This window comes from Myxocyprinus asiaticus, chromosome 2 (genome assembly GCF_019703515.2).
Source record: "Myxocyprinus asiaticus isolate MX2 ecotype Aquarium Trade chromosome 2, UBuf_Myxa_2, whole genome shotgun sequence".
In the NCBI taxonomy this organism is placed as follows: domain Eukaryota; kingdom Metazoa; phylum Chordata; class Actinopteri; order Cypriniformes; family Catostomidae; genus Myxocyprinus; species Myxocyprinus asiaticus.
Window position 1 is genome coordinate 20,670,594 of NC_059345.1, and position 21,584 is coordinate 20,692,177.

Sequence of the window (21,584 nt, forward strand, 5' to 3'; positions counted from 1 at the left end):
AAGAAAATGTATCTTCTTTGCCATGTTGGGTAGTAATGAACTGCATGTAATCTGGATTATATTATCAGATTTAAAAAATCAAGTACTTGTAATTAGATTGCATTATATTTTTAATTATGTGTAATCAGATCACAAATTACGGGGATTTGTGAATAGACAAATAGCAAATTGTTTAGCTGAAATGTTTAATGAAAGGAGTGTAAATTGGTAGGCTACTTAATACGCTTAAAAGTAGATTTTCATCAAACCATGCAATAAGTAACCTACTCCAAATGTAATCAGATTAGTCTACCTAAAAGTGTAATCTAAAAGATTATGTTCCTGGTTGAAATGTTAGTGTAATTTGTAATCAGTACGAAAGTACATTTCAGAAGTAGCTAATCTACCCAACACTGCTCAATTGCATGTTTTTTGAAAAGATGAATGATGAAAGATAAAGTGTAAAGTCACAACACACATACAGTTTGACCCTCCATAAAGATTTCACAGAAACTATTGAACACGAATCTGTAAGAACTGTTCGGAGATCAGCTGTTCTTCTTCACTCCTAGTAAGTATAGTAAAGGATCATTCTGTACTTCCGGGAGATCAGCTGTACACTGATTCAAGGCACTTGATGGTCGTCATATTTTAAGATAGATCAAAGTTTTTGTGACACAACCAAAAGTGTTACTGTGTGTTCTGGAGGAGGGTCTCTAGTCTGCGTTGGGACGAGACACTGAGAGTCACTCAAGGACGAAATATAATCATTAGAACTCTTAGTCAGTACGAAACGGATCTCCCTCTCGCTGGACACTGTTGTGCCTTGGTATTTACTGCAATATCGCCATTTAATTCGTTTTTTATTGGTCATAGCCATAGGCACTTCGGCTCTTAGAGAGATAAACAACCTTCGGGCTTGAGAGTAAGTCATGTTGCTGCGTAAAGTTAGCCAAAGTCCTGCAATCTGTGGTAATGTCCTCCGTCTACATCCAGCTGTAACAGGGTGAGAGTCGTTGTTGTTTACACTGGTATCGAGATAATTTGTTTATTGTATCAATATGGTTCCGTGCTTCGTTTATGTTCAGTCATGTCAGATGGCGTAGTTTTAAAACCACTAGGGACTCTTATTGTGCTGTGATTTTACTGAAACGACTTTGTCTCTGATAATTTAATAATCTTTTTGTGTATAATCAGAGCGCAACGCCAAACTGGAGCTCTTGTGGCAGTCCAGAATACGCGTCTGTACGCGAGCCAAACCGCAGAGGTGAGATCAGTTGTGATGTTTTAGTATGTATGGGTAACACTTTACAATAAGGTTCCATTTGTTAACATGAACTAACAATGAACAATACTTTTGCATTATTTATTAATCTTGGTGAATGTTAATTTCGACATATAGTTTGATTTGTTTAATCAAAAGTTGTATGTTAGTTAATGCACTGTGAACTAACATGAACTAACCATGAACATATTCATATTTATTAACTAGCATTAACAAAGATGAATAAATGCTGTAAATATATATATTGTTCATGGTTAGTTCATGATACCTAATGCATTAACGAATGTTAACAAATGCCTTATTATAAAGTGTTACCGTACTGTATTCACAAACTTAGGTTATGTCACAGAGTCAGTCCAAGTACATTGTGACTAAAACTGTCACAACATCTAATACTGTAGCCAGCCTGGTCATGTCCCATGGACAACACGGGTGCTTGTCCTCAGACAACCATTTATGTAAATCTGGAGTAAAGTTCACCTCCAGTTCACATGACATGTAGGTGTGCCTGGCAATGGGGCTCTGTGCCAAGTGGTCTTTAGTGTTACGTATATGTTATGGTTGACCTACACAAACTCTAAACACTCAATTTAAAAGTACATGTTTAGAGAGGGCAAGGAAAATATGAAATACTATTTTGACTGATTCAGTATTATGCTGGGGAATATGTTGTGGATGGGATCTTATTTGTGTGTATGTGACAGAGGGAGAGAGTTATGTGATCCTTGTCAGCACTCTCTGCTCTACTTGGCAGCCTTTTTGTGTCACAATGTCAAACCACAATGTCACATTATGTGTACCCATTGCGAGCTGAGACCTTGTCACCCAACCTGTAAAGTTTTTTTTGGAAGAAGAGCTTAGGAAGCCCTGACTATAACAAATGCAAGAGTGAAATCATTCATTTTGTTAAAATGTTTTGAGTATCTTTTCATTACTAACTGGCCATTCATGAAAATAAGCCATGTGTATAAGCAATATTGGCTTATCTTAAATTGTTGCATATTAAGAAGCTGAGAATGATTTAAAGTTTTCATGGAGACTAGATTAATGATCTACTGTGGAAACAAACTGATGGCTTGTTCTTCTTTACCAAGGCTGTGTTGGACAAAACTGTAGTTGGCAGTGAAGCCACTATGACTGCTGAGAAGGTGGATAAGAAGGCAGTCAGTATGGTACGTAACTGTTGCTTCCTTCGGTGTTGGACACAAACACATTGTTTAGCCTGCTTGTTGCAAAGGCAAATCTTAATGTTCCAGGTTCAAAACAAGTTAAGCTCAATTGACAGCATTTGTGGCATAATGTTGATTACCACAAAAATAACTTCGACCCTTGTTTATTTAACCCATAAAAGCATGGGTGTTTCACCAAACACTCTTATATACACTTAGGGACACTATGGTCCTAAAGTGCTCAGTGAGTGTATTTGGGTCTTTAGAGACCCGGCACGTATATCTATCACAAATTGATGTACAAAATGCCCAGATAGTGTACAATTTTCAAAATATTTTAAGACAATTAGAAAATAATAGAATAAAATATATTTTATATTTTGATATGTTTTTGATAGTTTTATTTTTCATGTATCAATGAGATAATGCAACAAATCAGGACAAATCTACAACAGGATTCATTACTTTCACACTTAATTTCATGAGATGCATCTGGCTATCAAACACATATTGAGCTACACATAAGTACTTTCTCGGGCACTTATTGAGTTTAAATAAATGCAGAATTTACATAATTTCAGTAGTCCACCTATTTGGCAATAGTTATATAATACTGTTCATGTGTTGTACTTGCTATAGTTTACTTCTATGTTGTTTCTTCATCAAATAGCATTGTCAGATGTAAATCAAGTCAATCACTGAAACAACAGCACCACCTTGAGTAAGAAATAGCATTTATAATATGTATGTGTATATGCATATGGGATACTGATAATTCACCATTGTCACACAGAAAATCAGTGTGATCTATAGTATATATTTTTGTGTATATAGTACTATTGGTGGGTAAGTTACTCTAAAAAGTAATTAATTACTAACTAATAATTACATCTTCTACAGTGTAATTAGATTACTGTACTAATTACACTGTCTGAAAAGTAATTGCATTACTTATTACTAATTACTTTCTAAAACCCTTATCAACCTTGACCAGATGAAAAATACAAGGATAGAAATGAACCTGTTCTTTTAATTCTATCAAATAAATCATATAAAATCAAATAAATCATTCATGAACTGGCCAAAGAATTTAAGGGGGCAGCGTTAAATTAGAAAACATATATTTTAACATTAGACTTTATGTTTCTATTTTAAATTCACTATTGTTTTGTATAGAATTGTTCTGTAGCCTATAAAGTATTTAACACAGTTACATCAGAAGTAACTGTAAATTACTGAAAAATTAAGAGTAATCCCTTTACTTTTTTAATGAAAAAGTAATTTAATTACAGTAATTAATTACTTAGTAATGCATTACACCCAACACTGTATAGTACTAATTTCTCTTGTAATAAACAAAGAAATATATATTGTGTGGTAGTAAACTTATATAGATATGAAATAATCATACAAATATAATTTATGGAAGTGAAAAATTGTACAAACAAAAAAACGACACTCTTACATAATAACCATATACACTTTTGTTACTTAAGCCATTATAAAATGTATTATTATTATTATTTATTTTTTTTTTTTTTGTATTACAAAATTGAAAAGTGAGAGACTGAGGAATACTAAAGATATGTGGGCACAACTCCAAAAAATGGATGAGGTACAGGGGGTGGAAGGAGGTCCTGGTTCACTAAAGAACCGAGGTATGCATTATTTTAAGGGTTAAAAAAAGGGCAAAAACTGCAGTTACATTAAGGTACTTATAATGGAGCCAGTCCATAAACACACACAAAGAAATATTTTAGCCTTTTTTTTTTTTTTGTACTTTTTTTTTTTAATGATTTACGCATTACAATTTCATAACAAAATTCCATCAAGTTGAATTGTATAAAGTTTAACTAAATTAAATGAATAAAACTTCAAATGTTTCATTTGTTTTTATTATTATTATTTTATTAAAGATTACTCAATTTGTTGGAATTTTGTTATGAAATTTAAATGCGTTAATCTTACAATTATGTTTGAGTGAACTAATAGTATCAAAAGTATAGCCACAAAATGTAAACATGTTAACAGGATTCTAGTTTGATTATATCTGGGATTTACTGGTGTAAAGGCGTTTACCAGATTGCAGGGTTTACTGACCTTGCGTTGTCATGACAACAGTTTAATATTGGATATAACTTTTCACAGATAATGTTAGTTAGTGATTATTACACTAAAATCATGTTAACATGTTTATACATAGTTAACGTCTTGTGACTATACTTTTGAAACATTTAACGTTTATGGACTGGCCCCGTTCACTTGTATTGCCTTAAAAGTAACCATATTTTTTGCTCTTTTTTTTTTTTAAATAAACAAGGGAGAGGTCGAAATATTTTTTTGTGGTAATCAATATTATGCTACAAATGCTTTTGATTGAGCTTAACTTGTATTGAAACTGGAACATTCATTTAAGACTTCTACCAAATCTCAAAATGTTTGGTTTTTCTTGTGATTTAAGTGAAATATAACCATGTTATGTGTTTACACTGCCATTCTAGAATTTATTGGCAGTTTTGTTGTTGTTTTAATATACAAACAGTCTCACCCCCCCCCCCCCCCAGGAGTCAAAGTCATTTGCTGTGAACATGTTCAAAGGGCTAATCAGCACTTCCCAAGTGTTCCCTTTTCCTTCAGGTAACTCCAAACTCTCCATGTTTAATGTTGCTGCAGAAATTAATATTCTAATTTTCTTTGTTCTAGCCCTGTGTTATTATGTTGCTGTTGCATTTTCAGGTGTTTTGTAAAAAATGTTTAGTATTACATTTAGACTGTGAAATGTGATAATTGCTTCATTGTCATAGTGTTGTTTATAGGCTCTTTTTTACACTAATATTATTTATTATATAGGGGCTTTAAATATTTCCATAATATTGCTTAATGTTGTGTATAATACAGTACATATGTTGCTGCATATTTTTTTCTTTTGTACTTCATAGTGCTGAATGAAGAACAGGCTCAGTTCCTCAAGGAACTGGTTGGACCATGCAGTAAGTTTTTTGAGGTAAGTTTAATTCATCTACAATTTGTTTTGATTTTATATTAATTTATTTGGCACACTTTGTTTTGGCTTGAAATACATACAATTAAAAATCCACACACATTACAGTAACTGTCTTTTTCTTTTTCTCCCTTCATCTTCTCTCTAATGTGTGCATGTGCCTGTGTGTGTTTGCAGGAAGTGAATGACCCCATGAAGAATGATTCTCTGGAGAAGGTGGAGGACCACACCATGGAAGGCCTGAAGGAGATGGGAGCTTTTGGTCTGCAGGTTCCTGCAGAGCTCGGTGGTGTAGGACTCACCAACACACAGGTGAGACATAAGAAAGTGAACAAGCCAGCGGCACAGAGGAGATGTTTGAGAGCAGAATGGAGGAGAAGAGCTTCAATTTCAAGCATTAAGCCTCATAATTAAGGTTATGAGATGGATAGAGAAGGAGAAATAGTGGTGCAGATTTCAGATTTCTGAATTTGTAAAATGCCTGTTCTCTCCTTATCTGTTTGCAGTATGCCAGGCTGGTGGAGATTGTGGGAATGCATGATCTGGGTGTTGGCATCACTCTTGGTGCCCATCAGTCCATAGGCTTCAAGGGCATCCTGCTGTTTGGTAACCCTGAGCAGAAAGAGAAGTACCTTCCAAAGCTGGCCACTGGTGAGTGAGGTTTGATAACTTAAAGCGATATAATATTTTTCAGTAATCACTTATAAGATAAGCAACACACTTACAACAGTCATGTGCAATGTTTGGTAGTTGGTTCAATTCAGAAGGGAATTTATCATTTGGGATCATTACATTTGTGGATATATTACACGAATTTATGTACTTTCAGATTTGTTGCTCCCACTGCTGTGGTTATTTAATTTATAATTGTGTCATCCTGTATTATGTAAAAAAAGAACTTGGCAAGCTTTCTGACTGGCGCAGAGCACAGACTGAATCATAACACTGTTCTGTGCACTCGGTGTAGGAGAGAATATTGCTGCCTTCTGTCTCACTGAACCAGCGAGCGGTTCTGATGCAGCCTCTATTAAAACCACTGCAGTTCGCTCCCCCTGTGGCAAATACTACACTCTCAGCGGAAGCAAGATCTGGATCAGGTGTGTTATTTGTTTTATTTTCTTTTATTAACCCTCTAGCAAATATACACACAAACACCAATGCACATTTTATAAACACCACAATGTTCACCCCTTTGTGGCCACCAGGGGGCATCCCCACTGACAATTACACAGGTCGATCCATCCATGTCGACTTAAACACCCTTATTGAATGATTAAATTTGTTGAATGATGTCATCATACTATTAATTGCCTGGCACTCTCCAGTTGTACAGTCATGTAAAAGTGTTTCTGTGCAATGCAGCTTTTGTGTGCAAGTGTGGTTTTCTTTTATCTTGGTATGACAGCATCATTTCTTTCAAAGATATCTGTATTATTCATGTATTGTATGTTCTTCATTGAAGTTTAAGAAAAGAATGCGCATTTTCAAACATAATTACTTGCTGTATGAGTGGGCCCCCACAGTGAGCCTGGTTTCTCCCAAGGTTATTTTTCTCCATTAACCAACATCTTATGGAGTTTTGTGTTCCTTGACATAGTCGCCTTCGGCTTGCTCACTGGGGTTCTAAATACAATTATTATTTAATTACTTATTTTTATACAAACTTCATAATCGTATTTAATCAGACTACACAATGATCACTCTAAGACTTTATATATATTACGGTTTAATTTTCTGTTAATGCATGATTTTCTGTAAAGCTGCTTTGAAACGATGTGTGTTGGCGCTGTACAAATAAAAATGACTTGACTATGAATAGGTAAATGTATTAATACAGATAGAATGTGGTGAACGATAGACGCATAGTTATGTCATAAATTAGTGGTGCTTGGCAAGCCTTACTATTATTAATATTGATCATACTTAAAGTAACTTGTTCCGTACTGTTTGTGCTATGGACTTGTATAATACCTCTAATTTTTTGACTTGTTAAAGAGAGCAATCAAACAGAGTTTTCTTTGGGTAGATGATAAAATGGGCAAAAAATCCACTAGACCAGGGCCTGTAGTTATGTTTAAGATGGACTGCTTATCAAGGCTTTAGTTAATGGGGTAAGGTGGAAATGATTCTAGGGGCCCACAGGCCCAGGAGGGCCCACGACAAATTGAAACAATATTTTTTAATTTGAAAGGGGCTCAGAGCAATATGCAGTCAGGGGACCAGAATTCTCAAAACAGAGCGTTTATCTGAGTTGGAATAATGAAATGGAATAATGTGTACCTGAACAAAGAGGGAGTCAAAATCAGCCACCAGCTGCATTATGTACTGCAGTGCATCTCCTCCTCATGGACTGCACCAGATTTGCCAGTTCTTGCTGTGATATGTTACCCCACTCTTCCACCAAGGCACTTGCAGGTTCCCGGACATTTCTGCGGGGAATGGCCCTAGCCTTCACCCGCCGATCCAACAGGTCCCAGACGTGCTCAGTGGGATTGAGATCCGGGCTCTTCGCTGGCCATGGCAGAACACTGACATTCCTGTCTTGCAGGAAATCACGCACAGAACGAGCAGTATGGCTGGTGGCATTGTCATGCTGGAGGGTCATGCCAGGATGAGCCTGCAGGAAGGGTACCACATGAGGGAGGAGGATGTCTTCCCTGTAACGCACAGCGTTGAGATTGCCTGCAATGACAACAAGCTCATTCCGATGATGAGTACAGGTATCGGTGTAATGCTCATTCCTTTAATGATACACGTGAGTCCGACCATCACCCCTGGTGAGACAAAACTGCGACTCGTCAGCGAAGAGCACTTTTTGCCAGTCCTGTCTGGTCAAGCGAAGGTGGGTTTGTGCCCGTAGGCGACGTTGTTGCCGGTGATGTCTGGTGAGGACCTGCCTTACAACAGGCCTACAAGTCCTCAGTCCAGCCTCTCTCAGCCTATTGAGGACAGTCTGAACACTGATGGAGGGATTGTGCGTTCCTGGTGTAACTCGGGCAGTTGTTGTTGCCATCCTGTACCTGTCCCGCAGGTGTGATATTCAGATGTACCGATCCTGTGCAGGTGTTGTTACACGTGGTCTGCCACTGCAAGGATGATCAGCTGTTCTTCCTGTCTCCCAGTAGCACTTTCTAAGGCATCACACAGTATGGACATTGCAATTTATTACCCTGGCCACATCTGCAGTCCTCATGCCTCCATGCAGCATGCCTAAGGCACGTTCACGCAGATGAGCAGGGACCCAGTGCATCTTTCTTTTGGTGTTTTTTCAGAGTCAGTAGAAAGGTCTCTTTAGTGTCCTAAGTTTTTATAACTGTGACTTTAATTGTCTACTGTCTGTAAGCTGTTAGTGTCTTAATGACTGTTCCATAGGTGCATGTTCATTAGTTGTATATGGTTAATTGAACAAGCATGGAAAACATGGTTTAAACCCTTTACAATAAAGATCTGTAAAGATATTTGTATTTTTACAAAATTATTTTTAAAGTTCAGTGTCCTGAAAAAGGGACGTTTCTTTTTTTTGCTGAGTTTATATAATCAAGTTTTAAAAATAAGAAAGTTATTTGCCTCCTCTTTCTTAGTAATGGAGGCCTTGCAGAGATCTTCACGGTGTTTGCAAAGACTCCTGTGAAGGATGAGAAAACCGGCGAGATAAAGGACAAAATCACTGCGTTCATTGTGGAGAGGAGCTTTGGAGGAGTCTCAAAGTTAGTGCTTCGTTTTTTTTCTGACAAATGCTTCCAATCACGCATTTAATCTGTAATGTTCAAGTTGACATTCTAGCACTTTCCCCCCCTCTCAGCATCTTCTCGCTTAATATTTTGCTCTTACACCCCCTCTACTGTTCCATCCCTTTTGTCGTCTTTGTTAAAATCTCTCTTAGTGGTCCTCCTGAGAAAAAAATGGGCATTAAAGCATCCAACACAGCAGAGGTGAATTTCGAAAATGTGCGTGTCCCTGCGGACTGTGTGCTAGGAGAGGTGGGAGGAGGATTTAAAGTGGCCATGAACATCCTCAACAACGGGCGTTTTGGAATGGCTGCTGCTCTTTCTGGAACCATGAAGGGTGTCATTGCCAAAGCAGTATGTATGTGTGCTAGAGTGCATGTGAGAAGGTGTGCGCTCTGTTTTGGAGTTTGTCAGCATATAACAGAGTTTTTCTCTCTTTCTGTTTCATTTCCTCATCTTTCACCTAGTTTGTTTAGCATGCTGTTTTGTGAGTGACAATGTGAGGCCGCATCCTCCCAACAAACACCCCCCCCCCACACCCTTGACACCTATATCATCCTTACTTCCTGTACTTAATATACAGGGAAATTCCTCAGCACGCATTGCACTGTCCCCATGCTTTGTGGCATCTCAGCTAGCGCTGGCACATGCTGCACCTCTGTGAATTTATGGCACATTTTTTTCTTTCTTTGAAGCAGCTGTTTAACACAGTATATTCTTTTTAGAGTCTGATTGGTAAAACTCCACTTCTACTAAAAGGCAATGTAATTCTGCCTCAAATTTAACAATTTGATCACTTTTAGTTACTAAATATCAATTGAATTGTACAAAAACAGTAAGAAGTGCTGATATATTCATAGTCATAGACACACAGTATACTGTCATGTGGTGAAATGCGCTTGTTATGCTGATGCTGAGTGATTGTGGGCTACAGCAGTTCTCGCTGAGGGAGAAGGTGATTTCTCAACATCTTTAGTGCTCCCCCTTATCACAGGCATCACAGTGTGTGTCTCTTATCGTGTGTCTATCTCAAATAAGGAAATTATGAAAGCGGAAATCAAGTATAATCCTTATTCACTGTTACATTCGCCCTGTGAGTCTTCAGTTACTGCTTTGTTTATTCATTTGTTTTTAGACCAGATCCAACAAGTGTAGCAGGTACAGCAAGGAAAGTCAAAAAAGGAAGCATTTGAGACTAAGGAAGGTTTCTGAAATGCATGTACATCAAACCTTGATGTTGTTTGACTATGCACGCCCGGCCCCCAATCGGACTAATCAGCCGAGGAGAGGGATAAATGCAGCGGAACATGGCAGTTTGGGAGATAGAGAGCCACATGCAGCTGCAGTGTGTGCGTTTGTGTTTATGTTTTGTCTTTATGTTTTAAGTTTTCATTAAACATTATTTTGATGGTTCGTCCAGTTCCTGCCTCCTCCTTTCCATTGTACCCTTTGTTACACAAGCATTTCCGGTAGCTGCGGATGAGACCTGCACAATGTTCAGAAGAAATTTTAGACCATTCTTCCTTACAGAACTGCTTCAGTTCAGCCATATTGTTAGGATGTCTGGTGTGAATGGCTCTTTTGAGGTCAGTCCTCAGCAACTCTATTGGGTTAAGGTCTGGGCTCTGACTGGGCCACTCCAAAAGGTGGATTTGTTTATTTTTTTTTTGAAGCCATTCTGTAGTAGATTAACTTCGATGTTTACTTGCTGCATCCCCCAACTTCTATTGAGCTTCAGCTGGTGCACAGCCACCTTGATATTTTACCATAGGATACCTTGATAAACTATTATCTATAGCTATAACTAATTAATTTTTCACTCAATGATGGCAAGCGGTCCAGGCCCCGAAGCAGCAAAGCAGCCTTAAATCATGTTGCTCCCTCCATCATATTTCACCGTTGGGATGATTTTTCATGTTGGTATGCGGTACCCTTTTACACTTTACGCAGTACTGCGTGTTCTGTCCAAACAATTCAACCTTAGTCTCATCAGTCCACAAAACATTTTCCCAGTAGCACTGTGGAGTGTCAAGTTGGCCTTTGGCAAACTTCAGGCACACAGCAATGTTTTTGTTGGAAACCAGCAGCTTCCTTCATGGTGTCCTGCCATTGACACCATGCCTGTTTAATGTTTTCCGTGTAGTAGAGTCATTGACAGAGATGTTAACCAGTTTCAATGATTCCTTCAAGTCTTTAGCTGTTATACTTTATAAATCAAAGGAGCTGTATCCCACACCTCCAATCTCGTTTCTTTAATTGGATGCAAGGTTTGCTAACTCCTGACTCTAATTAGCTTTTGTTGACATAATTAGCCTAGGGGTTAAAAATGTCCAACCTACACTGTGAATGTTTGAATTATGTATTCAATATGTAGAAGAACAATACAATAATTTGTGTGTTATTAGTTAAAAGAAGTGTTAAGTTATTGTAACTTAGATGAAAATCAAACCAGATTTTAACAAATTTATACACACACACACACACACACACACACCCACATGTTGGTGCAGCTATCATTATGAGGACTCTCCATAGACATAATGATTTCTATACTGTACGAACTATAGAGTCTATCCCCTAACCCTAACCCTACCCCTAAACCTAACCCTCACAAAAAACTTCCTGCATTTTTACATTTTCAATAAAACATCGTTTAGTTTGTTTTTTAAGCTATTTAAATTATGGGGACACTAGAAATGTCCTCATAAACCACATTTCTAGCATAATACCCTTGTTATTACAAGTTTGTAATCTAAAAAAAAGTCCTCGTAAACCACTTAAACCTGCCCCCCCCCCCCCCCCACACACACACACACACACACATAAACAGTATATATATATATACATATATAAATGGCATATTACATTTCCTGCTGTGTTCTTTTTTCCCCCAGCAATGCTTATTTGCATACAGTTGTGCTCAAAAGTTTGCATACCCTTGGAGAATTGGTAATATATGTACCATTTTTAAAGAAAACATGAGTGAGCAGGCAAAACTCATTTCTTTTATTACTTATGGGATTCATATTCAACTGTAGGTTATAACAGAATGGCACAAATATAAAACAAAACATGGCAACAAAGAAAAAAATGAAATTACCCCTGTTCAAAAGTCTGCATACCCTTAGTTCTTAATAATGTGTATTGCCCCCTTTAGCATCAATGACAGTGTGCAGTCTTTTGTTATAGTTGTCTATGAGGCCCCAAATTCTTGCAGATGGTATAACTGCCCATTCGCTTTGGCAAAATGTCTCCAGGTCATGCAAAGTCTTTGGTTGTCTTGCATGAACCGCACGTTTGAGATCTCCTCAGAGTGGCTCGATGATATTAAGGTCAGGAGACTGTGATGGCCACTCCAGAACCTTCACGTTTTTCTGCTGTAACCACTGGAGGGTCAACTTGGCCTTGTGCTTAGGGTCATTGTCGTGCTGGAAAGTCCAAGAGCGTCCCATGCGCAGCTTTCGTGCAGAAGAATGCAAATTGTCTGCCAGTATTTTCTGATAACATGCTGCATTCATCTTGCCATCAATAAAGCTCTATTTTGGTCTCGTCATTACAAATTACAGTGTGCCAGAAGCAGTGAGGCGTGTCAAGGTGTTGTGGGACATATTGTAACCGGGCTTTTTTGTGGCATTGGCGCAGTAAAGGCTTCTTTCTGGCAACTCGACCATGCAGCTCATTTTTGTTCAAGTATCGTCGTATTGTGCTCCTTGAAACAACCACACCATCTTTTTCCAGAGCAGCCTGTATTTCTCCTGAGGTTACCTGTGGGTTTTTCTTTGTATCCCGAACAATTCTTCTGGCAGTTGTGGCTGAAATCTTTCTTGGTCTACCTGACCTTGGCTTGGTATCAAGAGATCCCTGAATTTTCCACTTCTTAATAAGTGATTGAACAGTACTGACTGGCATTTTCAAGGCTTTGGATATCTTTTTATACATTTTCCATCTTTATAAAGTTCCATTACCTTGTTACGCAGGTCTTTTGACAGTTCTTTTCTGCTCCCCATTGCCAGTATCTAGTCTGCTCAGTGCATCCACGTGAGAGTTAACAAACTCATTGACTATTTATACACAGACACTAATTGCAATTTAAAAAGCCACACGTGTGGGAAATTAACCTTTAATTGCCATTTAAACCTGTGTGTGTCACCTTGTGTGTCTGTAATAAGGCCAAACATTCAAGGGTATGTAAACTTTTGATCAGGGCCATTTGGGTGATTTCTGTTATCATTATGATTTAAAAAGGAGCCAAACAACTAGTTTTTTTGCATGATCAGTCATATTTTCAAAATCAATGCCAAAATTTCACAATTTCTGCCAGGGTATGCAAACTTTTGAGCACAACTGTATATGTCATCACAACACATAATTTTAGGATAAAATGTAATAATACATAAATAATTTATTTCAAAAACACCTAAACCAGTCAAAAAACCCTAATTTCTTTATTTGAATATCTTTATAAAATAAGAAAAAAAATTATGAATTCACCAATTAGCTAAATCCTTTGTCTTATACAGGTTGACCACGCGGCTAACCGAACACAATTTGGGAACAAGATCCACAACTATGGTGCCATTCAGGAAAAGGTGGCCAGAATGGCCATGCTTCAGTATGTGACAGAGGTGAGTTTATTTACTGCTGTTTCTTAATCTGAGTTATTTGACTTTCCATCTGGTAAATGTTATCTGAATTGGTCACATGTAGGCAAAGAGTCTAAAAATACACAGGCGTATTTAGATATTTCTTGTCTGTTGTCTTGTTACATAAATCAGTTTTGTTATTTACAGTTTCATAATGTGCCCCCCCCCCCCGTCTTTTTTTTTCTCTTGGCACTCAGTCCATGGCTTATATGGTAAGTGGGAACATGGACAGTGGAGCCACAGAGTTCCAGATTGAGGCGGCCATCAGTAAAATCTTTGCCTCCGTAAGTGTTCAACATAAATGGCATCAGTTTATAACCCATTAAGACCAAAAGGCTAAATCTAATATCATTGTGTTTATATCAGAACTTTACTTTTATTAGCAAAACACAGATATTGCTGTTTTGTAATTCAACCTACATTCAAATTTGGGGATAAAATATGTCAAGACACTGGCATATACAGTACAATGTGTGAAGTGATATATGCAGATAGTATGCATAAATTCAGTTTTGCTGGATTTCTTCTCTAGGAAGCTGCTTGGATGGTGACAGATGAGTGTATTCAGATAATGGGAGGAATGGGCTTCATGAAGGTCTGTGTGTGTCTTCAATATGAATCATATTGTGGCTGGCTTCTAAAATTGTATTCTGTGATGTTTTTGTCAGCCGAGTATGAGAGGAACCAAACTCTGTCAAGAAGGAAATCTAAATTTGTCGCAATAGTGTTGCAGCATAGTGTGGCAGAATCTTTGCCCTATAGTTGATAAACATTGTCTGCATTGTGACAGACAGTGTGAACATTTGGAAATGCCTACTGTGTGGGCAATCGGCCCTCTCAAGACTTAAATGTTCTGTCCCAAGGGTGGCGGAAAATCTGGAGGTGTCTTGCAAAGAAAGACGTCTGCATCTGTGTACATGCTTTGTTAGTGAGTGAAGACACAATTGTGCTAACCTTTTACGCTACTTTGGGCCACAAAACCATATGCAACTAAAGTTGGCGTTTGTTGAATGTAGGTCAAGTTCCGAACATTGACTGTGTGGCTATGTTTTGTTTATGTCGTGTCAATCAGGATGCTACAGATGTGCCGAAATGAAATTGGCATAAAGTAATAGTTCATCAAAAAGCTGTGACTAAAATCTGCTTTTCTCGAACCCGAGGTTCTCAGAAGCATGCAGAATGTGCAGATGCAGACAATATCCACTAGCTGCTGATCAAGATGAGCTGATTTACAGAGAAGAGTCTCATAAGTTCCTTTGTCATTCTTTTGTGGGTGATTGATCAGTCAAATCAAAACCACATTTCTCCCCAAAACCCAGCTCCTTACGCGTTTCTCAGGCTGATATACAGTTATCATTGTGGTATTTATATATATATATATATATATACAACCCATTAAGACTAGAAGTGTGTGTGTGTGTGTGTGTATATATATATATATATATATATATATATATATATATATATATATATATACACACATATATATATATATACATATATATATATATATATATATATATATATATATATATATATATATATATATTCTGTACATACACTCACCGACCACTTTATTAGGTACACCTGCTGATTCATGCAATTATTTAATCAGCCAGTCGTGTGGCAGCAGTGCAATTTATAAAATAAAGCAGATACGGGTCAGGAGCTACAGTTAATGTTCACATCAACCATCAGAATGGAAAAAAGTGATCACAGTAATTTCGACCGTGGCATGATTTTTGGTGCCAGACAGGCTAGTTTGAGTATTTCTGTAACTGCTGATCTCCTAGGATTTTCACGCACAACAGTCTCTAGAATTTACTCAGAATAGTGCCAAAAACAAGAAAAACATCCAGTGAGTGGCATTTCTGCACACAAAAACACCTTGTTGTTGAGAGAGGTCAATGGAGTACAGTTGTAGTGAGCAGAATATCATCTCAGAATGCACAACATTCCTTGAGGTGGATGGGTTTCAACAGCAGAAGGCCACATCGGATTCCACTTCTGTCAGCCAAGAACAAAAAGCTGAAGCTGCAATGGGCACAGGGTCACCAAAACTGGACAGTTAAAGACTGTAAAAACATAGCCTGCTCAGATGAATCTCAATTTCGGCTGACACAGTGGGGTAGGCCCACTGCAGCCTCAGCTTTCTGTTTTTGGCTGACATAAGTGAAACCTGATGTGGTCTTCTGCTGTTGTAGCCCATGTGCCTCAAGGTTTGACATATTGTGCATTCTTAGATGATATTCTGCTCACTACAATTGTACAGAGGGGTTATCTGAGTTATCGTAGCCTTTTTGTCAGCTTAATCCAGTCAGGCCAATCTTTCTTGACCTCTCTCATCAACAAGGCATTTCTGTCCACAGAACTCCCACTCACTGTCATATATGAAAACCCCAGGAGATCATCAGTTACAGAATTATTCAAACCAGCCCATCTGGCACCAAAAATCATGCCATGGTTGAAATCACTGAGATCAAATTTTTACCCCATTCTGATGGTTGATGTGAACATTAACTGAAGGTCCTGACCCGTATTTGGATGATTTTATGCATTGCACTGCTTCCACATGATTGGCTGATTAGATAATTGCATGAATATGTAGGTGAAAAGCTGTGCCAAATAAAGTGGTCAGTGAGTGTGTGTTTACTGTATATATATATATATATATATATATATATATATATATACATATATATATATATATATATATACACACACACACACACACACACAGCCATCATAGTGCATTGTGTTTGGACGTCTTTTGAAATAATCAGTTAAGATTATCCTGTGTATGGACCATTTTAAACAGAATTAAAAGAAAAGGGACAGAACTAAAATAATAATTTATAAAATGGTTAGTTACGGTCGTGGATGCTGATTGGTCAATACAGCGGCCCAGCAGTGCTAAAATACAAAATATAATAACATATGTTGCAAAACACTTGTTCACCAAGCCAGTGTCTAGTAGTTAATTTATATATAATAAGGTCTTACACTCACTGTTGTTAACATGCTGTTGATGCAGGATGCTGGTGTGGAAAGGATAATGAGGGACCTGAGAATCTTCAGAATCTTTGAGGGTACCAATGACATCCTGCGACTCTTCGTAGCGCTCAACGGCTTCCAGGTAAAAAGGGAGAGCAAACAGTGCTGAGAACACAACCACCTGCTCTACAGCTTCCTGTAATGCAAAACCACCTAAAGCTCACAGCACGTGTGGTTGTTGACATATGGCACTGCTACAAATTGGTCTTGGTGTTTGCCAGTGCAAAACAGGTGAAGAAGAAACATAACCGAGGCAAATGGTTTTGAGCAAACACACTTGAGGTATTTGACTGGTATCTGTAAATGTGTGTCATGTTTTGTAGAATGCAGGCAACCAGCTGAAGAGCTTGCAGAAAGCTCTAAAGAACCCTTTTGGTAATGCTGTGATGCTGGCAGGAGAAATCACTAAACGTGCCAAGAGGTTAGACCCTCATATCTTCACATCCATAAATAGCAATCTTACAAGAGTTCTTGGTTTTGCAGTGTTATGTATTTTGCATCAACTAGCTAAACCCTGGTCCTTATCTATATATCTTTAACTCTCTGTCTTTTGCAGAAAGGCAGGCATGGAGACAGGACTGACTTTGCAGGGAAAAGTTCATCCAGAGCTTAACCACAGTGGAGAACTGGTGAGACTGAACTAAAGTCAAAGTGCTTGGACAAAACTAAGTCGATGTTCAGAAAATCTATATTTACAATATTTCCAATTAGAGTTGTGGATTAAGCATGTTAATTAAATGCGATTAATTCTGTAAAAGAATTTAAAAAAGTAAAAACAATGTGATGCAGTTAATCATAATAAGCTTGAAGTACCACCCTTATTTTTTTAACCGTCTCAGTCAGCAGGGGGGCAGTAAGCACAGCAGCAGCTGTATGGGCAACAAACCACACTTACAGGACATGTTCTTGGGTTTAAACACAGCTGGCTGGAGTGCAACTCTGAATGCAGGGGTCTCTAGACATTTTCTACGTTTGAAACTACGTTTAACTTGACACAGTGTCCAAAAAAACGCTGTGTTTATTATGCAACGCAACTAAAGTGAAATGCTCCAAAAGCGGCTGTCTGATGTATGTAGAAAGACGCATCCCTAAATCATTTAAAATAAATCTACCTCAGAACGATTAATTGTAAAATGAATTGCTGTGTACTGTAGATCAATGATAGGCATGTTAAATTATATGAAAATAAACAATACATTGCGTTTTAAAGCCACTTTTTGTATTGCCTAATCAATGCTTTACTCATCAACCACTATAATGTATTTTAATTATCTGAATTATATTATATATATGTATATTGTATATATATATATATATATATATATATTATATTTATAATTATTTAAATATAATTATTTTTATTTGGGGGTCTTTCTCTAATATAAGTGAGTAATTGCAAATTATTTGTTGAATTAATCAGCTCTCATTACAGTATTGTCAGATACAATATTTACTCAGAGATTATACTAAAAAACACAGCCAGGAAGCTAGTAAGTTTTACCAAAGCCTAATAGAGAGCAACAGTGCCTGCCCACTTTTTTTTAGCCATCATGATTCTGGAAGAGTTTTTACCATTTATTTATTTCCCCATAGGGATTTCACAAAATCCTTCATAAAAGAGTTCTAAACCATGAACCAAACCAACCAGCTTTGAGGAAAATCACATTACAAACTTTGATTTGAAGCAAAAACATATTTGAAAATCAGACAAAAAGAAAGGTACAAGACTTAACGTCTTTCATGAGGGAATTAACTACAATCCCATGAAGCATTGTGAATAACTTACTAGAATTAAAAACAATGGAAAAATATTAAACTATTAATTTAGTCTCAATTCTGAGTGTAATAACAATACATTTTAAGTTTATAGCTAAATGTTCTGATACTGTAAGTCCAAATATATTAGTAGTTTGAAAGTGTAGTGAGATTGACTTGATTGCATTATTTACAGTGGTCATAGGTTTGGGCGGTCTCTGCAAAGCTCTTTTGCCGTTCTTTCCCGTGATTCTGATTGACCTGATTGGTGGATCTGTCTCTGCAAGATCATGGGTAGTGTAGTTCTTCACCAGAAATTCCACTATTAAACATGATTGTTTTTTTTTTTATTAGTTTAAAATAAAGCAGCCTGATAGCTTTAATAGAAGCACATATCATCAATTAACAACCTCAGAGCTCATGGTAGTTCTCTCTTTAAAGGTTAAGTTTAAATCAATTTCCTCATGGAGAAAATGAATGGGATTTTTACTTCCGGAGCCCAACTGTTGTGCTGTATTGAGAAAGCAGGCCTGATGTTTACTTTTCTTTTCTCTTGGAAGACTGTGAAAGCGATTGAGCAGTTTGGAGCTGTTATTGAAGAGCTTCTTCTTAAACATGGAAAAAAAATAATTGGTGAGTGATGCGTTTGTATTTTGGTGTTATATCCTTTTGGTTCAAGCAGACAGTGGTTGTGCTGGTTGTGTATGTGTAAGTCTTTCTGGATTCTGCTATGCTGTTTCACCTTTTTAGATGGCCACCTTAAATTTGGTCCTTATTGCAAGTGTCTGCTCAGTGGAATATTTTGATGGCAAAGACCAGCCAAATGTAGATCAGCCATTTAACCCTGGGGCTTGAACTTTGCACACAGTGATTGAGGGTTCTGTATGTGTGTCTTTTCAGATGAACAATTTGTTATGAAGCATGTTGCAGACTGTGCCATTGATCTGTACGCCATGGTTGTGGTTTTGTCTAGGTAAATTACATAAATGTATTAATTGGTGGTACATGTTAGGGTAAGCATCACCTTTACTATTGCTCATACTTTGGGTAAGGGATTATATTGTTATAATATGATGCTTTGTGTTTGTCTGTGTCTTCTCTCAGAGCATCCAGGTCTCTTGGCCAAGGTCACTCTTCTGCCCAGCATGAGAAGATTCTGTGTGAAACCTGGTGTAATGAGGTCAGTGTTTGTCCATCTCTCCTACTCCTTATGTCATCTTTGAGCATTAATTCATATTTTCTTTCCTTTAGGCCAACGAGAGAGTCATGCTGGACATTAAGTTCCTCAGGTCAGGTTCATCCAAGCAGATTTTCAAGAACCTACGTGCCATTTCCGCTGCTGTGGTTGAAAACGGAGGGGTGGTATCTCCTCATCCTCTGGGCTTTTGAAGATCTGTCTGCTCTCACTTTCATCAGCCAAAAATTTCCACCCACTGACCACAATCAACCATTCACAACTGTCCATATTTCTTTACCCAGCATCCTACAGACAGTTCAGTGCTACAGTTCTTGATGAGTGGAGTTTATCACATTGTGTTCTTTGACCACAAGGGTGCTTTAATATTTCATATTAAAGTATGTAAATGAATATGTGTATATTTAAGAATTAGATAGTGTATGCAAATAAATGTAGTTTTTATGAGTGAGCAAGCCTCAATTAAAAAATGGAATTAAATGAAATGAATGAAATTAATCAAATTGTTGAGCAGTAGATCCATTTTGCAAAATCCAGTGGCATCTGGTTTGAAGAGTGTTCAAAAGCACTCAGACTGATTTGTTTTTGGCCTTTAAAACAAACTTAGCCCAATGTCTGGTACAGCTATCAGCATTTAGCAAACGGTCAATTTGTCATCTTTTGCCAACCCTTCTACTGTATTGAGTGGTTTTACATATTTAACATTACATTTAATTGAGAAAAGAGTTACCCAGAACATTTTTCTCATTACTAAAATAGAAGCACCTTGAGTATCGTATCAAGAGGCAGTTTGTCTCAGTTAACATTTTAGGGAATGCTCTAAGAACTTGTTGACTGAGGGAAATAGTGTTAATGAAATGGAAATAACATTCTAAATTATCTGAACATAAACACAAAGGGTCTTTATTTAATTTTAGAAGAAGTAACCTATTAGCTAGGTCCATACAAACAGTACACGCTAAATGCATATCAAAAGTATTGCACCATTTTTCTCTAAGAAATTCGTTGCACAAGCAGATGTTACATTTGGTCCTGTCATTGGACAAAAAGCCTGTAATTACTTATATTGCAAGCAAATAAAACTTGTTAACAGTATACTCTTACTGGCCTGACTTAATTATAAAAATGTACTTTTGATGCAGTGCTAATATCTCAGATCTCACACATATATTTGTGTGACTTCTGTCAAGTCATGTTAGGATACTTTTTACAAGAAACTGTAAATGAATGTTAGTGACCTTATCAAAAAAAGTGTAATGTTTGACTAGCTCAGGATGCTGTGGTTAAAGAAATAATGCATTAAATATTGACATATCTTTCACTGCATAACTGCACATTTTAGCCACAACTAATAAGGTCTAATTAAAGACAACCTTCAAAGCTCTTATATTAATGACATAATTTAATTATATTTCACAGTCATATGGTACAGGTTTTATATTAGTTACCTGTCTTTAGCTCATATGTATGTGCAAGTTTGACTAACAGGAACGTCATCCTGACACTGCATAATACTGTTAAGTCATTCTAAAACAAAGATCCTAGAGAGGAGATTGGTTCTGCTTTTACAAAAAACAAGTATTCAGGTCTATGCTGGATAATTGCTACTATATTGCTGCATATTTGCTACAGCTGCCTTTTATTGGTAAACATCCCATATGCTTCATCCCTAGTACAGTATGGTAAGATAACACTTAATACACGCATTTCCCGGAGTTGTTTCTTTTTTTTTTGTTTTTTTGTTTTTTTCTTGTCTACATTATAATACATTTGGG

At 37.2% G+C, this 21,584-nt stretch overlaps 1 protein-coding gene across 1 annotated transcript; it reads left to right on the top strand.

Annotated features, from left to right (window-relative positions):
• Positions 1–588: 588 nt before the first annotated feature.
• Positions 589–20,904, top strand: acadvl (acyl-CoA dehydrogenase very long chain). Its single transcript, XM_051654163.1, has 20 exons — positions 589–985; positions 1,177–1,246; positions 2,359–2,436; positions 4,998–5,070; positions 5,373–5,437; positions 5,612–5,746; positions 5,941–6,085; positions 6,402–6,531; positions 9,016–9,141; positions 9,318–9,516; positions 13,683–13,787; positions 14,003–14,089; positions 14,338–14,400; positions 16,840–16,941; positions 17,183–17,280; positions 17,416–17,488; positions 19,175–19,247; positions 19,515–19,587; positions 19,719–19,794; positions 19,866–20,904. Exons 1-20 carry the CDS (start codon positions 912–914, stop codon positions 20,001–20,003), a joined length of 1,983 nt encoding a protein of 660 aa, XP_051510123.1. The 5' UTR covers positions 589–911; the 3' UTR covers positions 20,004–20,904.
• The last annotated feature ends 680 nt before the right edge of the window (positions 20,905–21,584 follow it).